Source organism: Eurosta solidaginis, chromosome 2 (assembly GCF_040869045.1).
Source record: "Eurosta solidaginis isolate ZX-2024a chromosome 2, ASM4086904v1, whole genome shotgun sequence".
NCBI classification, from domain to species: domain Eukaryota; kingdom Metazoa; phylum Arthropoda; class Insecta; order Diptera; family Tephritidae; genus Eurosta; species Eurosta solidaginis.
Genome location: NC_090320.1, coordinates 182,728,706 through 182,750,083, shown reverse-complemented (window position 1 = coordinate 182,750,083; position 21,378 = coordinate 182,728,706). Strand labels below are relative to the sequence as shown.

At 37.9% G+C, this 21,378-nt stretch overlaps 1 protein-coding gene across 2 annotated transcripts in view; it reads left to right on the top strand.

The window, feature by feature from the left end:
* Nucleotides 1-442: 442 nt before the first annotated feature.
* Nucleotides 443-21,378, top strand: part of LOC137240373 (golgin subfamily A member 6-like protein 1) — a 304,742-nt gene continuing 283,806 nt past the window's right edge. For both annotated transcript variants that reach the window (XM_067766525.1, XM_067766526.1), the window contains exon 1: nt 443-776. In XM_067766525.1, the coding sequence (XP_067622626.1) occupies nt 549-776 (228 nt within the window). In that variant the 5' untranslated portion in view covers nt 443-548. The remainder of the gene's footprint in view (nt 777-21,378) is intronic.

The following is a 21,378-nucleotide window of genomic DNA, read 5'->3' as shown; positions in this document are numbered from 1 at the left end:
AAAAGTATCTGAGAGAGAACTCATCAGCCCTAGCAGATGCAGTTCGGTGTTTGCATAAAATATTCAAGGCGGCCACTTAAATATATATAAATATCCTTTCTTCAAAGGCTTCTTGTACCTAATGTTCTCGAATTCGGGAAAGGTATAGCAACTTGTAGTATATTCGGAGACATTGTCGTAAACTTGTATTAATATAAGGTATATCTTTATGAAAAATGTATATCTTCATGAAAAATGTAAAAAAATTCACTTAGTACTTTGATACAAAAAAGTATTAAATTTAGTACTGTTTTACAAAAGGACATCTTCTTTTCTTCCCCTTTCTCTCAACCTTCGTTTAGTATGGGAGTTTTCAAAATGAGCTGTCACTACATAGAACACCTGGCTTTATTACATCATTTATCGGTAACTATTAAGTTACCGTTCGGTTGTCACCTGGCAACCAACAAACTTGTTTGGTAAAGCTTCAAAATAAAAAGATTTTTCAGCATATTTTCCGTGGTATTAAAGTTCGACAAAAGTTTAATAAAACATATATTATATTCACAATGAAACAAACGCGTAAAGAGAAATGTTCCTCCCAGAAGCTAACACGGTGGGATCGAATTCGGAAACGAAATGTTAGCAGAAGTTCATTTATGGTAAAATCTGATGTGGTTAAACATTTTGTGGAGAAGAACTACATTTCTCATTACGATGAATCAGTATTACATGGGGAGCGCAAATTGAACAGAATACTGAATCCAGCAATGGTTATGGATATGCGCCACGAATTGGTAATAATATAAATATATGTACCTAGTAAATACATATACTCATATACCTAAAGGCATTCCTTGACATTACCCTGCAAAAATCGCGAGTACTCCATGCATGCATGTATGGAGCACTCGCTATGGACCAAGCGCGTGCTCCAAAATGAACCACAATTCATACAAAAAATATGGTCCAATTAACATTGCGATGTCCTAGGACTGGACCATATACTCCAGCTCATCATTATATCAGAGTAATCCATGGAGTACCCACAGTCCAATATACATCGTGTAGTGATTACAATCGTTAAAAACGATCAATGATCGGCTTGCAGTATGTTTGTGTAGAAACATGAGTTGGTCCATTGCTGCATTACAGTGGAGTAGAATGGTAAGTGCTCCAGTATGACATAAGTGGACCACATGATCCAACAATTTTTCAGGGTAGTACAACGTACATCCATTTGCCAAACAAACAAAATTATTTAGGGGTCAGTAACCATATTTATTTATGATTCAATGTCTCCACCATGATACAAAAAAGAAGGTAGTTCCACTCAAAATTTTTTTACGTATTTGGGGATTTTTAAAGTTTCATAACGTTTGGTGTTTTGCCAGAAAGGCAAAATTGTGCTTTTTGAGGATGGAAATTTCCTTTAGAATACAGTAAAACATGCACTCATACATGGGTTAATGACTCATATCTTTATGGCAGCTTGACCCCTAGACAGAAAAAGAAATACACGAAAAATCCTGTTGTTCTAGCAAGGCCCTATTATCATGCCCCTACAGTGAATATTTCTCAAGGCATGGTGAGAAAAAGTGTCCTTCAAAGTCTGCATATCTATGTTAATGCTAAAAGGGCACAGAATGTGTATAGGCGTGGTTGCCCCAAGGTGACCCCCGGTACAACGGGCAAAACACTCTCATAACTAGTGGCTAACCTGCAGAGCTACAGGGTAATGTTCTCCCTAAAAAAAGGTGTAACAATTCCCTCCTAAAGCGCAACGCTTGAATTATACAATAAATAAAAAAATTAAAAATGTGGATCTGTAGCCAATTTATCAAGAAATTGCGGTGTCGGTAAGGATAAGGACCTCCTTTGAGCAAGCAATTGACAAACGTGTATGTTTCGTCAAAATGTTCTGAGCAAACGTACGGGCTATATTCCCTTGCTTTGCATACTTCGATCCATGTTTCTTCCACCAAAACATTTTTCGGGAGCTCGAAAAACTTATTAAAAACCTTATTTTCTAGGCTGATATTTCGTATTAAAATATTTCCAAGGTATGGGGTCATTGTTTTTTTTTTTTCTTTTTTATTTAAAATAACTATGAAAGTAATTTAGTCGTATTCGTTAATATGAAATCCATCAAAATAGAAAAATTCGTAACATCTTTCAATTTGGTAGCTTGTTTTTGGTAAAATTGTCATTGTCCCTGGAAAAGGCAAGTGGCTAACAGCACACTAAATGGAACTACCTCCATTTTTTTTATCATGGTCTCCACTCATGATTCAATTACTATAGGTTTGCTCTCCAATGATGACAGATCTTTGACACTCCCAAATTGAAAAATCTGGACGGGTTGCTTTTACGAAGTAAGGAAAACGGAGAATTGAAATTTGTGAAATTTTGAAAATTGTAGTAGAAAAGTATCTTTGATAGTATATTAGTAGTGATAATAAACTTGTAAATGCCAAAAGTTTTTGGGGAAATAATTCATTTTCTACTAAATATTTCGTGGATTGATAAAGTTATGTTGGTTTGGTCATTCTTTCAGAACTTGTTTGAAGAATCCGCACGCTAGAATTTTATTCAAAAATGCACTATCTTCAAAATTTGTTCAAAAACTCCCTATATGAGCATAAGTTGAATGCATTTTGTCATTTTGGAGTTAATGAAAAGAAAATGAACTTTATATTCCTACCTTGACTTTGACAGAAGAGTTAAGCTTTGGTGTGGTCCTGCTACACAGGGAGTATTCACCTTTTTATTCTGAAATTTCGGAAAGCTTTTTTCCGTTAAGTATTCATGGAAGCGTTCCGGATAAACCGTTAATTTATAATATTCATAATACATTCATTTGATACTACCTCACGAGATCCGAATATATCAAATAAGTAAATACAAAATATTCCAAATATAAAGCGATTCCCCAAATTCTTGAATGGAGACGAATGTTCCGAACATACTGAATTAATAGAACAGAAGGTCGACGTCAAAAGACGCGTATTGACCTCGATAACAATAATTTGAAGGCGGAAATAAAAATTTACGCTCGTTCAAAAGATATTGACGAAAAACCGAAAAATTACCCCGGGTTGCGTTGGCGGCCTTCAGCCGAGCTTATAAAAAATTACCCCGGCCGGTCCACCAATGAGGTGGGACCAAAATTAGTTGCGTGCAAAATCCCTTTGTACACAAAATTGCCAACTGCAAATACTGCGTATTAGCTGTAGACTCCTGTTCTAGACTTTTACCTGAATATGTTAACATGCCCAATGAGTAAATTTCGTTATGGCATCTCCATTATTTACTAATGACATTTTTACGTGAATCGATTTAATAGTCCAGGTTTTGACGTGGAACGATGAATTTTGAATTGGTTTAGGTTTCGTATATTCATAGGTTTACGAAAGTGCACGATTTCTTGGTGTCCTCACTTTTCATAAAATTACCTATGTTCAATGTTCAGCCATACTAATGGATCGAGGCATACCCTGCAAAAATCGCGAGTAATCCATGCATGCATGTATGGAGTACTCGCTATGGACCAAGCGAGTGCTCCAAAATTAACCATAATTCATACAAAAAATATGGTCCAATTAACATTGCGATGTCCTAGGACCGGACCATATACTCCAGCTCCGCATTACTTCAGAGTAATCCATGGAGTACCCACAGTCCAATAAACATCGTGTAGTGATTACAATCGTTAAAAACGAGCAATGATCGGCTTACAACATGTTCGTGTAGAAACATGAGTTGGTCCATCGCTGCATTACAGTGGAGTAGAATGGTAAGCACTCCAATGGCCCACATGGTCCAACGATTTTTGCAGGGTAGTTAATAAATTCACCATAAAACAAGTAAAGGTGACGTAAGTTCGGGTGTAACCGAACATTCTTTAACCGATCCCGTGCATTTTTACTAGAAATATTTGCTGCTATAAGGAAAATATTTGTACACAATTTCATTACGATATGTTAATTTTTCTTCGAGTTATGGCTCCCGAAACATAGAAAATTGCTTAGTCATAAAAGGGGCGCTGCCACATCCATTTTCAAAAATTTTAGTGTTTTCCAATTTAATGTCGTAATTCAATTTATAAAGTAAAATTCTATTGACACAAAGCTCTTTTTTGTTAAGATATTTTCTTATTATTTTCGTCTACGACCCTTTCAAAATCTTTTATATAAAAGTGGGCGTGGTCTTAAACCGATCTCGTCCATTTTTCCTAGAAATATTCCCTGCTATAGGGCAAATTTGTGTACCCAATTTTTTATTACGATCCGTTAATTTTTCTTCGAGTTATGGCTCCCAAAACATAGAAAATTGCTTAGTCATAAAAGTTGCGGTGCCACGCCCTTTTTTAATTTGAAGTTTTTTGCAAAGATATGGCTTATTTTATTCTTCCGCGACCCTAGGTGTATTATTTACTAAATTATCAGGTTTTTTGTGTTTTCCAAAATTTTATATATATAAAAAGTGGGCGTGGTTATCATCCAATTTCGCTCATTTTCAATACCAATCTATTCTGCGTCCAGATAAGCTAGTGTACCAAATTTGGTGAAGATATCTCAATATTTACTCAAGTTATCGTGCTAACGGACGGACGGACGGACGGACGGACATGGCTCAATCAAATTTTTTTTCAATACTGATGATTTTGATATATGGATGTCTATATCTATCTCGATTCCTTTATATATCTACAACCAACCGTTATCCAATCAAAGTTAATATACACTGTGTGCAAAGCACACAGTACTTAAAACCTCAGCTGTTTTGTATTCCTACGCCAGGCAGCTTTTTCTGCTCAATGAACGCTTCGCTTACCTTGATAAATGTTGTGCCGGTCCCTAGCTTTTGTATTACAAGCCTCCCTGGTACTATTCCGCGATTTCATGACAATGTTCCAGGCCGTCAACCATCTCATTGACGTCAAAATTCTGTTTCCATAATTCTTAGTTGTGAACAATGGGATACTCTGAAGATCCAGCTATTCAGTTGCGTTGACTAAAACTTCTCCATTTCTACTCAGGAAAAGCAAATAAATCATCCACAAAAGGAAATACAGACTGCAGGCGTTGTTTTCCTACACGTTACTGAAAAAATCAATGCTGCTGAAGTCAAGCAGCAACATTTAGAATTATGAGGGCGAGTATTGTCAAATCCGACTTCATTATGTAATAATGACTTCACCTGTCTAGTTTTATTGCGTTATGTTGTTGAATAAGAGTAAAACAAAACATTAACAAGTTCCAGTATTGTCTCCAGTATTATTTGTATTGAAATCTTCAGGTTTTGGTACCATTTTCGTTCATATTTAAGAAGAACCAACAGCTTCTGTTGGTGTTTTGTAAGACATAAGGCATCGAATCCTCAAGATTTTTTGCAATTCTGGGATTTCGGGACTCGGAAATGAAAATCATAGAACTCAGGAATTTTTCGGGATTACCCAGAGCCTGATATTTTTGAACTATGATTCAAAAATAATGATGCAACGTAAATGCACACAAGTAGTTAAATATACATATTTAGTTAAATGTTTTAAAGATAATTCAAGACAAATTTTATAAACAAATAAAAAAATTTTAAACAAAAATAAATAATCTGTCTTGTGCACTTTTACAAAAGTTTTACATATGAAAGTAGCAGGCACAGTGTCGTTGGTGTGAGGGCTTAGTCGAACTCCATAGCCCCCGACTATGGGGTTGAGCGGTTTAGGGCCTGCATCTACGCCGTCGGGGATGTCGGTGACGAAGAACTGCCAACCTCCCAATTCAGTGTGTTATGCGGGCGTGCCTATTGGATGATTTGCAGTCAGGAGGCATTTTGGGCTGTATTTGAACAGAGACTTCCCTATACCGAGCCGCCTTATCAGGCAGGTAAGAAACCCCCCCAAAATATCGGGAGGTATTAAGAATTATGCAGCGCTTGGGTGCAGTGGTTGACCCAACCAACGATGACCAACGATGACCAACGATCGCTTGGCATATGCCCGTGAGGCAGTGGAAGAATATCGAAGGCAGTTCACTGCCGAAAACTTTGCTGCGAGGAATCCTCAATTTCGCAACCGCATCGAGGAGGAAGAAGCCTTGAGAGGCAAGAGGCAGAGATCTGCCGAACCCGACAAGCTTGATTTTATGTGGGAGAAGGGGGATGGCAAACACCCCAGGCCCAGAACCAGGAGGCGAACTAGTCGGAATGACAGGACCCAAATCTCAAGATCTGCAAAGCGGATCGAAGAGGGAAATATAAGTACTGGAAGGTCATGTAGCCCCAAAGCTGTAATACAAGTACAGGAAGGCAATAATGGCTTGAGAAACAAAGACACAAATGTTAATAAGCTAAAGTAGATAACGATCAGACTCCAGCTTACTCGATCATGCCAAAGCGAGCTAATGCTGAGACTCCGGTTTTCACCGAGAAGAAAATGAACGAAGTTGTGAAGCAGTTCCTGACTGTGGCACTACTGGATTGCATCAACCGCAATAGGCAGATCATACCAAAGCGAGCTAATGCTGAGACTCCGGTTTTCACAGATAAGAATATGAACGAAGTTGCGAAGCAATCACTGCCTCTGGCACTACTAATTTGCAGCGTCCCCAATGGACATATGTCAACCGAAAGGTGGGGATCCGTAGAAGGGGAGCTGATTAGTATCATTATCAAAATGATGCATGATAAACCAACCAGACCACTACCAGCCTTCGAACCAGCTGGATGCCACAATGGGGTTAAATTGATGACCTGCACCAATAACGCGACTTTAGAATGGCTGCGCAGAGAGTTGTTCCAGACCTTCAAAAACAAGAAGACGCAAGATTGAAGGTGATTGATAGAGCACTGATCTCCACGATACCAAAGGCCAAGGTTTTAATACCCCGAGAGGTGAAGGCAGAGGATACGCTTAACTTGCTACAGCGGTAAAGCCCGGATATACCAACACGGGATTGGAAGTTACTTCATGCATCCCTACCCGTACTACATCCTCCAAATTAATAAGGAATCGAAGGATATGTTGCACTCACAGCTTGGAAAAATGTCCTTGAGCGCAGGTAGTATTTTTTTGTGCCTTTAAAAAAGGAGTCCTATGGACAATAACCCCAATACACTAAAAGCAAGCTAGGTGGAAAGGGACCTCGAGAACCTGCAAGTAGCGGCAAATAACGGGGACAAAGGCGCAGTGGCGGAGATGCACAAGCCAATCAATGATGATGAGGACCTTAAGAAAAACACAATATGCTAAAAGCAGGAGAGGTAGGAAAGGACCTGGAAGTAGCAGAAAAAGACAAGGGTATAGGCGTTGAGGCGGAGCTGTTGGAAGTGGAAAAACAGCTCAATGATGCTGTGAGTACAACAAATACGCTACGAGCAGGGGTGGTTGAAACGGACTTCCAGACTCTGAAAACAGCGGGAAAAATCCATTGCGTGAGCGCAGTGGCGGACAATTTGGAGACAAACCGCTCAAGGGCATTGCGAGTCTTACAGATAAACTTCCAACACAGTAAAGTGCCATCGAGGCGAGGTCCTCCTGACTCCTGAGGAGGGTTCATTTGATGTGTCGCTGATACTCTCACCTGGAGGAAAGGTTTCTGGACTCAGCGCTCGCGGATTCAGCGTTTATTACGCAAAGATGGAAGGCAGGGCTAGAGCTGCAGTTATGGTAAGGAACACCTATTGCACGAAAGACCTAGCGTTGGTCGGAATAGAGGGGAAGAAAGAACCGTCCGTTATCTTGGCATCCTGCCACATGGTGGATCAAGAAGCGTGAGAGGACGCCTTGTCATAGGAGCCGATGCGCATGCGCATCACAGCGTATTGGGAGGGGACGATATTAATGATAGAGGTGAGGCCCTTTTCTGTTATAACAGAGTAGTATACAGGGGGCCAACAGCGGTAGCGTGCTTACATATGTTGGGCCAACGTCAAGCAATGTGCTGGATATCACTTTGAGTTCTGAGCAGGATATATCGGGATATGAATTGAGGGTCCTTGACAGGCCATCTTTCTCAGACCATGCATATATCAGCTTCAGAATCCCCTAAAGAGGGTAGAGATGGGGAAAACCTTGAGGAACAATGAACTGGTACCAATTTCAGAAATGTGTGTCAGGAAGACTGGGGCAGGCTAAAGATGTTACCACCGCAGATGAGTTGGAGGAGTGCAAAAACTTCTTATCAAAGGTGCTGACAACTGCGGGCAACAAAGTTTGTCATCTGAGAAAATTCAAGGGAAAAGCAAAGCCATTATGTTGAAGTAAGGAGCTGAGGCTTCTTAGAGGGCAGGCGAAATAGATTTTTAAGCTGGCAAAAGTTGCGGAAAGCGATAAGTGCTGGGACGAATACAGAGATCTGTTGGGGATCTATAAACGTGAAATCAACAGGTCAAAGCAGGTTTCGTGGAAGAAATTCTGTGCCGACTTAGAATGCTCCACCGAAACGGCGAGACTGAGGAATGACCTATCTAAGGGAGATGCAGTCCTGGTCACGCAATAGTGAAGAGTACCTTGAAGTACTACTTAACACACACTTCTCATCAGGAGATGATGCGGTAGAGTTATGTAATCACGTCTACAATCCTAACACGGAGCGAAAGGTAGCAGGATTGGCAACAAATACCAAAATTTAATGAGCAATAAAAACTTTTCTCCAGATGGGATATTCCCTGTGGTTGTTGCTGTTGTAGCAGTACTTCGCCCCATCCAATAGGTGCGATCCACCACAAATTGTCATCAATATCCTCTAACGGGAGTCCAAAGAAACTTGCTGTTTCAACAGGGGTGGACCATAATGAGAGGGGTGTCAGAGGCGTTGGTTCCACAATACAGCTGAAGAGATAGCTGGTGTCATGTGGGGACACGTTACAAGCAGGACATAAGTTTTGTATGTCGGGGTTGATTCTGTATAGGTAAGAGTTTAGCCTTTTACAGTATCCAGATCGAAGTTGGGCTAGAGTGACTCGCGTTTCCAAAGGGAGTGTGCGTTACTCTTCTGCAAGTTCTGGGTATTGTTCTTTGAGTACAGGATTCATCAGACAATTCCTGGCATAGAGGTCCGACGCCTGTTTGTGGAGTTCACTGAGGACCTGCTTGTGTTTTTTGGTTTCATACGGCTGTGTTCTCAGGTGCCGTATTTCCTCATAATGCTTACGGAGATGGCTCATCAATTATATGTCTGTTGGGATGCTCAGGTTTTTGGGTATTCCACAGGAACTGTTTGGTTAGCATTTCATTTCTCTCCCTAATGGGGAGTATTCTCGGCTAATTATGTAGATGATGTTCTGGGGACATAAGAAGACAACCCGTGGCGGTTCTGAGGGCAGTATTTTGGCAGGCCTGTAGCTTCTTTCAATGAGTAGTCTTTAGGCTGGGCGACCATATCGGGAACGCTGGCCAACGGCTTTGTAAGTGGTAATGAGCGTTTCTTTATCTTTACCCCAAGTACTGCCAGCAAGAGATTTGAGGATTTTATTGCGGCTCTGGATTTTCGGTTCAATTGCGGCTACATGCTCACCAAAATGTAGATCCTGATCAAACGTCACACCCAAGACTTTGGGGTATAAGACAGTCGGTACGGTAGTGCCATTGACGTGGATGTTCAAAATAAAGACTTACGCCGATCACTTTACCGGCGGCGGCGGCGTGGGCGGCGCGCCGGCGTACGCCGGTGTTCTTACTTTAAAATTTTGATTTTTCTATTTAAAAAAATAATATTTAGGAAAGGTTTTGTTTGTATGTATTTAAGGAAATTAACATTTTGGCCATTTCGGAAAGATACTGAGTTTTTGTCTCAAAATCTCGCAGATCGTTGAAAAATTTTCAGGAGTAGCTACAGAGAGGCTTCGAACCTAACCCCGGTCTTTGGAATTGGTACTGCTGCGTCTGCAGAAAAGAAATAGAGATACATAAAATGGTCACACTTTTGTCTGTATATCTCGTGCGAAGCGTAGTTTCACCTTGGGTTAACTCCTAATAATCGTCGGGAAAACAATTTCTTTAAATCATTTGTGGCTCCTTGGCGGTCATGCACACAGGCGACTTACGGTTGCTATTAATGGTCTATTAATACTCATGACTCTTGTGGCACAGGGTGCATCCAGTTTTTTCGAGCTACAATTCCCGATGGTTAAGAGCTACAATTCCCGATGTGTGCGAACAGTAGCAATCGCGACCACCAGTCGCTACCACGCCTCCTGCGACTTCGAGCTCACATGCACCTTCGTCGACGTCATTTCCTTGATGCTCTAGGTGTAGCTCCGAGGACTTTCTAACGGATGTTTTTGTCGCACTATGCTGCCTAGCTACACCAGAGACACACCTTGAAACGTCAGGGTGTGACTCTTCGGCCAAGGATGCCGCCCTCGAAATCATAAGCAGTCTAAATGGATGTCATTGCGTAACTCATGGGTGAAAATCGTATAATCCTCAGCGCATCTACATAATTAATATTTTACAAGGACCCTGGAGATATTTTTTAAAATGTAGACCAAAGTTTGCAGACGGGAGTGCCACGAAATCCTCCCAAAAAAAATCCCCAAACACAAAATCCCAAAAGAAAAAAAAATACCCAAACACATAATCGCCAAATTCAAAATCCCCAAAATCAAAATCTCCAAACACAAAATCCCAGTGCTATGATAAACATCATGACCGTGTAAAAAATAGCAATATCTATTTCCTCTTTCATTCATATTTATATATTTATAACTATATATTCACGTTTTGGCAATACATGTTTTTACTTATCCATATATAGGACTGTGTAATATACGAAGGCGAATCCTGCTTAGGGTATATCCAGGATTTTTCTCCAGCAAGGTCTTCATCAGTTTTGCTAATTCTTGACCAAGCTGGCAGGATCGCCATGTAAAATATTTACCAGATTTAAAACGATGGCAGGATCGCCATGTAAAGTTCATGATTTTAGATTTAAAACAAAACGATTTTTGTTGGCGCTAATGTTCAGCGCATACATCAGATTTATAATTCTTCTTTTTTAACAAAATGCTTTCCCTTTTATAGGAATTCTACTTACAATACTATTACAATATATTTGTACAATACTTACACACTAAAAATAACTACATTCTATTTCTATATACATATTCAGTACAATATTCTTATTACCTAAATATGTAACAATGTTTTGTCAGTCGCACCGGCAAACTGACGTTGTCATTCAGTTATGTTTACGGGTTAAACAACTGTAAATGGACTGAGTAATTGGTGTGTGTTCGAAAGTGAAATTTATTTGTTTATGTATTTCAAGTTAGACATATTCTGGCGTGTACATAAGTACAAATATCTTGTAATGCGGTAATACCACATCATCCACCTTTAAGAAGGAATCGCACACACTTGAGAACAATTGTATGTGATTCTTAAGGTGATTTAATGACCATGTAGAGTTTACTAAATTTTAATTGCTTTTTATTTTGCTATTGTAATTTACTTTCTTGCGGTAATTTGATAGTGAGCGTGAAGCGTTGTTTACTTATTTTTATATCCGTTTACATTTGCTTGCCATGTGTGATTTTTTGTGTTGACAAATTTTTTTTTCTATTGTTCTTTTGTTTGTACAAAAAAAATTTTTTTTTTTTTTTGAAGTATAATATATAATATGTACATTTGTATGGTTATGTGCTTGTGTTTATGAATAATGTTTTGCTTCAAGTGTTATTGACATTTGGTTTTATATATCAGAGTTTTAAGTGTGTCGACCTACCTAAAATCTGTTATGTTCGCAAATTTATTATGAAGTAATAGTCACTTGATGCCCGCATGGGTTCACATTTATGCATTTTTCTTTCTTTATGTGTTTACGTTTTATTGATGAGTAAATACTATGGTTGAAACTGGTTTTTGTTAAATTCTGAGAGTTAATAGTAGATTTTTTTTTTGTATTGGTATTTTCCTATTACCATTTTCTAGTCTATTGCGAAATTTGAAGTAAGAATATTTTTTACTACTATTCAACTCTATTTAGCGTAAACGATATTTCCTATTACTATTTCCTTTTCTACTGGGGGTTGAAGTAAAATATTTTCCTATTACTATTTCCAATTCTATTTTACCGGAGTTAAAGTAAAAAAATATTTTTCCTAAAATTATGATCTCTCTAAAAGCGAGGTTTTATAACTGAAACACCTCATACTTATATATATTTCTTTAATTATTTCTATTAAATAACAGCTTTTCATTGTTATATCATTTTATTAGGGTTACATTAAACTTAGAACCAATAAAAAATTTTATAGCTAATTATTCGGAAAATTTAGTAGCTGTAGTTGATGGAAGAGCGAGGTAATTTATATTTGCGGTAGTAGTTTAGCTGGTTAGTGGAAGAAAGGTACAGTGGGCGCAAAAATTATTCTATCTTTTAATTTAATTTCCTTTTTTTTCTGGCAATCTATTTGATCTTATTTGTCATGCGATTTCTGTGGCGGCCACCAAGACAGAATCGTCATGACTTTTATGAAGAATTATTTTTATTTTTATACCGCGATTGTCACAAGCACAACCTCTTTGGTTAATGCAATTATTTGATCTTAGAGAACTTGGATATCAATTTGCATCGTGCTCCTCTTGATTTTCCCTACAAATTGGCCGGATGGGACCTACATGTTTTATGCCGACTCCGAACGGCATCTGCAAGGCAGATGAGTTTCCACAGAGAGTTTTTCATGGCAGAAATACACCCGGAGCGCTTGCCAAACACTGCTGAGGGCGATCCAGCTTAGAAAAATTGTCTTCCAATTGAAAACCCTTATTTCTAAAATTGTGATGTTCCTTTGCCCGGGGTGTGAACCCAGGGCATTCGGTGTGGTAGGCGGAGCACGCTACCATCACACCACGGTGGTCGCCGTGGATATCAATTATTATTTTAAATTTGCCTACTCGAGTAAATATTCAATTATTTTTCACCAATTTGTCCCTCAGGACAACTGTGTTTTCCTTATGAATTTCAAGTCCTGGATTGGCGGCATTTGTACAATGTGTGTACAGTCTGATAAGTAATTGTCCCAAGTCAATTTTATCATCTACAATCAGGTTTCTTGTATTTCTTACGCTACCATTTTAGGAGCGCGACATGTCTTATTGCTGCAAATTTATATAGCGCTTTACATATATTTTTATATGTTCTCTTTGTGACTTTTTCTTCATTTTTGTTGTTAATATTGGCTGGTTGTAAAATTTTTGTATATATATATATATTTTTTTTCGTTCTTAGTTTTTGCCTATTTCAACTGTCCTAGAATTTTCTATTGCTTCATGACCATCTTTGTCAGGAGCATTCAACGGAAGAATTAAAATTTTTTATTTGCTATTAAATTTAGGCAGGGCTTTCGAAGCTGCCTTGCTGTCGATTGCTACATTTTGAAATTTACTTGAAGTGTTTATAGCTCTTCCTCAGATTTGGGTTTGGTACTAACAATAGAGTTCCTTAGATACGAGTTTGAAGGGGTTTTTGTTGCCTATATTTAAATTTCATATAAATTTTGAGCGTCATAGCTATTGCGACGATCAATAGCATGAATGCGGAAATTGTAACTGCTAACCAAACATCTGGAACGTTTGGCGAGTTTTTTGTATCTATTTCTGTTGGTGGTTCATATTTAACTATCCTGTTCTCTGTTTCTAAATTTTCCTTTTCTACTTCGTAGCCAACTGTGGCTATCATTATGCCTTGCGCAATCTTTGTCCACCAAGCCATGTTGAGAATTTTCTATAATTATCTTTCTACTTTTGTGAGAAAGGAACTAAATTTAATTTTTAATACAATTTTTGATTTCATTCTTTATCCTATGTATTCCATTTTACTTGTTTATTTAGTTAACGCTATTATAGTATAAAAAAAAATTTGTTTTTAATGGCTAAATTTGTTTAATTTAAAAATTTTTAGCAATTTTTTCCATTTAAAAATTTTAAAATTTTATTTATTTTAAAAATTAATTTTTATGCCATTTTGCCTAAGAAGAATTTTGTTAATGTTATTTTTCCTTATAAAATTAATATTATAGGAATTGCAGAGCAGAGCTCACAGAGTATATTAAGTTTGATTGGATAACGGTTGGTTGTACATATATAAAGGAATCGAGATAGATATAGACTTCCATATATCAAAATAATCAGGATCGAAAAAAAAGTTGATTGAGCCATGTCCGTCCGTCCGTCCGTCCGTCCGTTAACACGATAACTTGAGTAAATTTTGAGATATCTTGATGAAATTTGGTATGTAGGTTCGTGAGCACTCATCTCAGATCGCTATTTAAAACGAACGATATCGGACTATAACCACGCCCACTTTTTCGATATCGAAAATTTCGAAAAACCGAAAAAGTGCGATAATTCATTACCAAATACAGATAAAGCGACGAAACTTGGTAAATGAGTTGAACTTATGACGCAGAATAGAAAATTAGTAAAATTTTGGACAATGGGCGTGGCACCGCCCACTTTTAAAAGAAGGTAATTTAAAATTTTTGCAAGCTGTAATTTGTCAGTCGTTGGAGATACCATGATGAAATTTGGCAGGGACGTTACTCCTATTACTATATGTACGCCTAATAAAAATTAGCAAAATCGGAGAAGGACCACGCCCACTTTTAAAAAAAAAGTTTTTTTAATGTAAAATTTTAACAAAAAATTTAATATCTTTACAGTATATAAGTAAATTATGTCAACATTCAACTCCAGTAATGATATGGTGCAACAAAATACAAAAATAAAAGAAAATTTCAAAATGGGCGTGGCTCCGCCCTTTTTCATTTAATTTGTCTAGGATACTTTTAACGCCATAAGTCGAACAAAAATTAACCAATCCTTTTGAAATTTGCTAGGGGCATAGATTTTATGATGTTAACTGTTTTCTGTGAAAACGGGCGAAATCGGTTGATGCCACGCCCAGTTTTTATACACAGTCGTTCGTCTGTCCTTCCGCATGGCCGTTAACACGATAACTTGAGCAAAAATCGACATATCTTTAATGAACTTAGTTCACGTACTTACTTGAACTCACTTTATCTTGGTATGAAAAATCACGAAATCCGACAATGACCACGCCCACTTTTTCGATATCGAAAATTACGAAAAATGAAAAAAATGCCATAATTTTCTACCAAATAGGAAAAAAAGGGATGAAACATGGTGAGGTAATTGGATTGGTTTATTGACGCGAAATATAACTTTAGAAAAAACTTTATAAAATGGTTGCGGCACCTACCATATTAAGTAGAAGAAAATGAAAAAGTTCTGCAGGGCGAAATAAAAAACCCTTAAAATCTTGACAGGTATTACATATATAAATAAATTAGCGGTATCCAACAGATGAAGTTCTAGGTCACCCTGGTCCACATTTTGGTCGATATCTGGAAAACGCCTTCACATATACAACTGCCACCACTCCCTTTTAAAACTCTCATTAATACCTTTAATTTGATACCCATATCGCACAAACACATTCTAGAGTCACCCCTGGTCCACCTTTATGGCGATATCTCGAAAAGGCGTCCACCTATAGAACTAAGCCCCACGCCCTTTTAAAATACTTATTAACACCTTTCATTTGATACCCGTATCGTATAAACATATTCTAAAGTCACCCCTGGTCCACCTTTATGGAGATATCTCGAAAAGGCGAACACCTATAGAACGAAGGCCCACTCCCTTTTAAAAATACTCATTAACACCTTTCATTTGATACCCATATCGTACAAACAAAGTCTAGAGTCACCCCTGGTCCACCTTTATTGCGATACCTCGAAAAGGCGTCCACCTATAGAACTAAGGCCCCTCCCTTTTAAAATACTCATTAACACCTTCGTTTGATACCCATATTGCACAAACGAATTCTAGAGTCACCCCTGGTCCACCTTTATGGCGGTATCTCGAAACGGCGCCCACCTATGGAACTAAGGATTACTCCCTTTTAAAATACTCATTAACACCTTTCTTTTGATATCCATATTGTACAAACAAATTATAGGGTCACCCCTGGTCCACCTTTATGGCGATATCTCGAAAATGCGACCACCTATACAACAACCACCACTCCCTTTTAAAACCCTAATTAATACCTTTAATTTGATACCCATATCATACAAACACATTCTAGAGTCATCCCTGGTCCACCTTTATGGCGATATTTCGAAACGGCGTCCACCTATAGAACTAAGGCCCACTCCCTTTTAAAATACTCATTAACACCTTTCGTTTGATGCCCATATTGTACAAACAAATTCTAGGGTCACCCCTGGTCCACCTTTATGGCGATGTCTCGAAACGGCGTCCACCTATGGAACTAAGGATTACTCCCTTTTAAAATACTCATTAACACCTTTCTTTTGATACCCATATTGTACAAACAAATTCTAGGGTCACCCCTGGTCCACCTTTATGCCGATATCTCGAAACGGCGTCCACCTATGGAACTAAGGACTACTCGCTTTTAAAATACTCATTAACACCTTTCATTTGATACCCATATCGTGCAAACGCATTCTAGAGTCACCCCTGGTCCACCTTTATGGCGATATCTCGAAAAGGCGACCACCTATACAACAACCACCACTCCCTTTTAAAACCCTCATTAATACCTCTAATTTGATACCCATATCGTACAAACACATTCTAGAGTCACCCCAGGTCCACCTTTATGGCGATATTTCGAAACGGCGTCCACCTATAGAACTAAGGCCCACTCCCTTTTAAAATACTCATTAACACCATTCGTTTGATGCCCATATTGTACAGACACATTCTAGGGTCACCCCTGGTCCACCTTTGTGGCGATATCTCGAAACGGCGTCCACCTATGGAACTAAGGATTACTCCCTTTTAAAATACTCATTAACACCTTTCTTTTGATACCCATATTGTACAAACAAATTCTAGGGTCACCCCTGGTCCACCTTTATGGCGATATCTCGAAACGGCGTCCACCTATGGAACTAAGGATTACTCCCTTTTAAAATACTCATTAACACCTTTCATTTGATACCCATATCGTACAAACGCATTCTAGAGTCAACCCTGATCCACCTTTATGGCTATATCCCTAAATGGCGTCCACCTATAGAACTATGGCCCACTCCCTCATAAAATACTCTTTAATGACTTTCATTTGATACACATGTCATACAAACACATTCCAGGGTTTCCCTCGGTTCATTTTCCTACATGGTTATTTTCCCTTATGTTGTCACCATAGCTCTCAACTTAGTATGTAATGTTCGGTTACACCCGAACTTAACCTTCCTTACTTGTTAGGTTTAGTTTGTGTCATTTTTAAAGCTGACATCAAACTTTTGGAAAAAAAATATTAGAAATATCTCCTATTGTTATAAAAAAATCATAGGCAAAAATATAATTTTTGCCAATGGTTAAGCGTCACAGGGCCGCTCAAATTATTCTAAATTTTATACTTATTTGGTTGCTCGTTCTGCTGTTACGCCGCCAACTGACATCAATTGTGAAGATATCGCCCGTTCTGTTTTTTTTTTTGCTGCTATATTTTATTCCACTTCGTCTATGCTCGCTTGCTGCAAATTTATGTTGTTGTTGGTCATCAATCCTTAATCGTATGCCACTTCTTTTATGCTCGCTTGCTGCTATGCATCATAGTGATTTTTATTTTGGGTAGTACTTTTTCCTGTAGTGACTTCCTTCATTTTCTTTGCCAAAAAATCCAATCTCATTTGTGTGTGGTTTTCTTTTTGAGTTGGTAGGATCGAAGGTGAGTCCTACTTGTTTTATTTAACGCGACGCGAGAAAGTTGATTCTCGCGAGCTGACGGGTTCCTTTGACCAGCTAGATCTTTAGCAGTTTTGCCAAGTATTGATCTAGACTGGCAGGATCGCCATGTAATATACGAACGCGAATCCTGCTTAGTTTATATCCGGGATTTTCCTCTAGCAAGGTCTTCAGCAGTTTTGCTAATTCTTGACCAAGCTGGCAGGATCGCCATGTAAAATATTTACCGGATTTAAAACGATGGCAGGATCGCCATGTAAAATGTATGCTTTTAGATTTAAAACAAAATGATTTTTGTTGGCGCCAATGTTCAGCGCAGACATCAGATTTATAATTCTTCTTTATTAACAAAATGTTTCCCTTTTATGGGAATTCTACTTACAATACTACTACAATATATTTGTACAATACTTACACAATAAAAATAACTTCATTCTGTTTCTATATACATATTCAGTACAATATTCTTATTACCTAACTATGTAATAATGTTTTGTCAGTCGCACCGGCGAACTGACGTTGTCATTCAGTTATGTTTACGGGTTAAACAACTGTAAATGGATATGGCTCCCCGCTGGGTTCAATGTAACTTAGTTATCCCGCTATGAGTAATTCGTATGTGTTCGAAAGAGAAATTCATTTGTTTATGTATTTCAAGTTAGACAAATTCTGGCGTGTACATAAGTACAAATATCTTGTAATGCGGTAATACCACAACTGCTAGTCGCTCTAATAACAGAAGCGTGTACTACGCAGAAGGACATCATATACCACACACCCGGACTTGGCATGGCGTAGCGCAGGGTTATTTTTTATAAGCGCGGCCGAGGTCGCCTATGCAGAAAGTTGGTATGGATTATTAGCCTTTTTTGGTCGCGGCGATTTTAAACCCAATTTGAATTTATTTCACACATAAAATGGGGATTTTGTGTTGGGGATTTTGATTTTGGGGGATTTTGATTTGGGGATTTTGTTTTGGGGATTTTGATTTTGGGGATAACGTGGTAGACCCTTTGCAGACGTTTGTGCTCACAACATTGATTTCAATAGTCTTCGTTAAATCAAAACGATATTTTAGAATGAAAGTCGACCGATTTCAAGTTGAAAGATGTTAACTGCTGTTTTCCGGCCTTATGATATAAGAGCTCATTATGGATGACCGCGTAGCTTCAGTTTTCAGACTAGATCGACTGGTCACTACGTTAGAGTAGTAGCACACACGTTTATTAGTTCGACTGTCTTGGGAAAGCTTTTGCTTCACCACTTTGAGTGTTCTTGCGAAGGACAAAGCCTCACCTAGTAAATATATGTGCCTACGTATTCACATTTGTAAAAGGAACCGTAACGTGTAGATGATATTTAAACTTGGTTGATAGGCTATAATCAATGTGTATCACTCCAACGGACTGGTTTTGGATAGGGCCGCCAACTTTGGGAAATGTCAAACCAGGAGACTTGGGTGTTGACGTATGAAGTGTGAAAATCAAAATTAACATTTCAGACACTATTTTAAAGTTTCGCAAATAAACAACAGATGTTTGAATATAACGCCAAGTGATTTTTCAAACCCGTCTCATACGTACATATATCTTCAACTTAAGTATGAAATCATTTCAAAGGTTTAAACACCCCTGGAACCTACTAAAGGCTTTTGCATCACTGTTTTCGCTTATTATTTTAGCCAATCGGAATATAGAATTTTTGAAAAAAATCATCACTTTTTTCAGGTAATTTGCTTTTTTTAACAACTTGAAAACAATTTGAAAACATGTTCGCCTTGGGTCATTTAATTTGAATTCATTGTTCATTATTAATTTTTTGAAAAAAATATGCAAAGGGAGCATATAAATTTATTATATAACTTTCCTTTTAGTGTTTTGTTTTAATAACTTGGTGAATTGGGTGATGCAAAGTCCGTGTTAACCTTACATCGAAAGCGCCTGTTTTTTTTTAAATAACTTTTGAACAGTTAGAAAGAGTTAAAATTCGCAATTAGTTTCTTATAACTGGCAGTGATGCGCATTCGTTGATATAACTTTTGACCATATCAGACCAATTTTCGACATGAACAATAAATCGCCTAAACAGTCTTAAACGAGTAGAAAATATAGTTACGCGCCGGACGCTGCCGCCGCCGCCGCCGCGCCGATATTTTTACATTCGGCGGCAGCATGCAAAAAATGACCAAAATCAAAGTCGGCGGTGGCATTTGTCGTCGGCGTATATCTCTAGTTCAAAATTGTCGACATTTGGGACGTCCATGTTGTAAATAAGGTCGCCGATGATTTAGTCGGTGATAATGTCAATATCAGGTGAGGTTTTTGGATGTAAATTGAAATACACCAGTTGAGTTTTCTTGCTGACGATCAGTTTATGGTTGGCAAAACACACTCTCAACAAATGAACATCGAAGTTGACGCCTGCTACCTAATCCAGATAGTTCGAAGAACTATGCGAGGAAACAAAATCTGTAAACAGAGGAACGCCGCAGGGCGTTACCAATGCTGTGGAGGCTTGCTATAAACCAATTGCTTATGGTGTTCGACGGAGGACCTGAGAGGACGTTTCAGTCATCATAAGATGCCTAACAACAATCAGATCTCTGATGGATCAGGCACTGCGGAATGTACATGCCTGGGCATCAAAATCAAACAGTGGTTTGTTTACACAATTTTTAAAAAACTGAGCGTGGTCTTTTCCGTTTTCTTACCAAACATGCTAAGTTTCTTAAAAATTGTGTAAACAAACCACTCTTTGATTTTGATGAAGACATTGAAATAATAGAGTTGATTCCACCTCCGGAACTTCATCTCTTACTAGGCGTTATAAATAAACTTCATGAAAGCACGTTAAAAGAATTTGAAATAGAAAGCAATGAATGGGGTAAAGAATGCCATGTAGGTCGTGAAGTTTACTTCGGACAGTCTTCTTTTAACGGCAATTCCTGCAAAAAATTGCTTAAAAATGTAGATATTTTGAGAAGAATTTCAGAAAAATATGGCCGTAGATGTATGAAATATGTTCAGTGTTTTCAAGATTTTGGTCTGGTAGTTAACTCTTGCTTTTCGCATAATCTACACCCGCAATTCAAAGTGTATATTAATAAATTTAAAGGAAGTTATGAGGACTTGGAAATTAGTATTACTTCTAAAGTTTATGATGTAATTGAACACGTGCCTTACTTTTGTTCAAAACATGGAAAAGGACTCGCTTTTTGGAGAGCACAAATTTTTGAATCTGTGCATGAAGATTTTAAAAAGACGTGGGTTAAGTAAAGTGTTAAAATATCTCATCCAGAATACTCTAGTCATTTATTTAGAGCAGTTTACGAATACAATAGTTGCCATTTGTGATTCAAATAAATTGGAGAAGCTGATTAACGAACTTTTGTGGTTTCAAACAAAAATATGCATTAATTTGTAAATTTTGTTGAAAAAGACTGTTTGCTTGTATGTAACGTTACATAAAATAAATGTTTGCATTATTTTTTGCAAAGAAACATGATTATTATTGCGTTAAAATAGATTTCCTTATCAATAACGCGTAGAAAGCTTTAATTGCAAAAATTAAATAGTTCAAATGACTCTAAAAAAAAGCGCCGAATATGCGATTTCGCGGTTGGCTTTTTTTGACACTAGGCACCT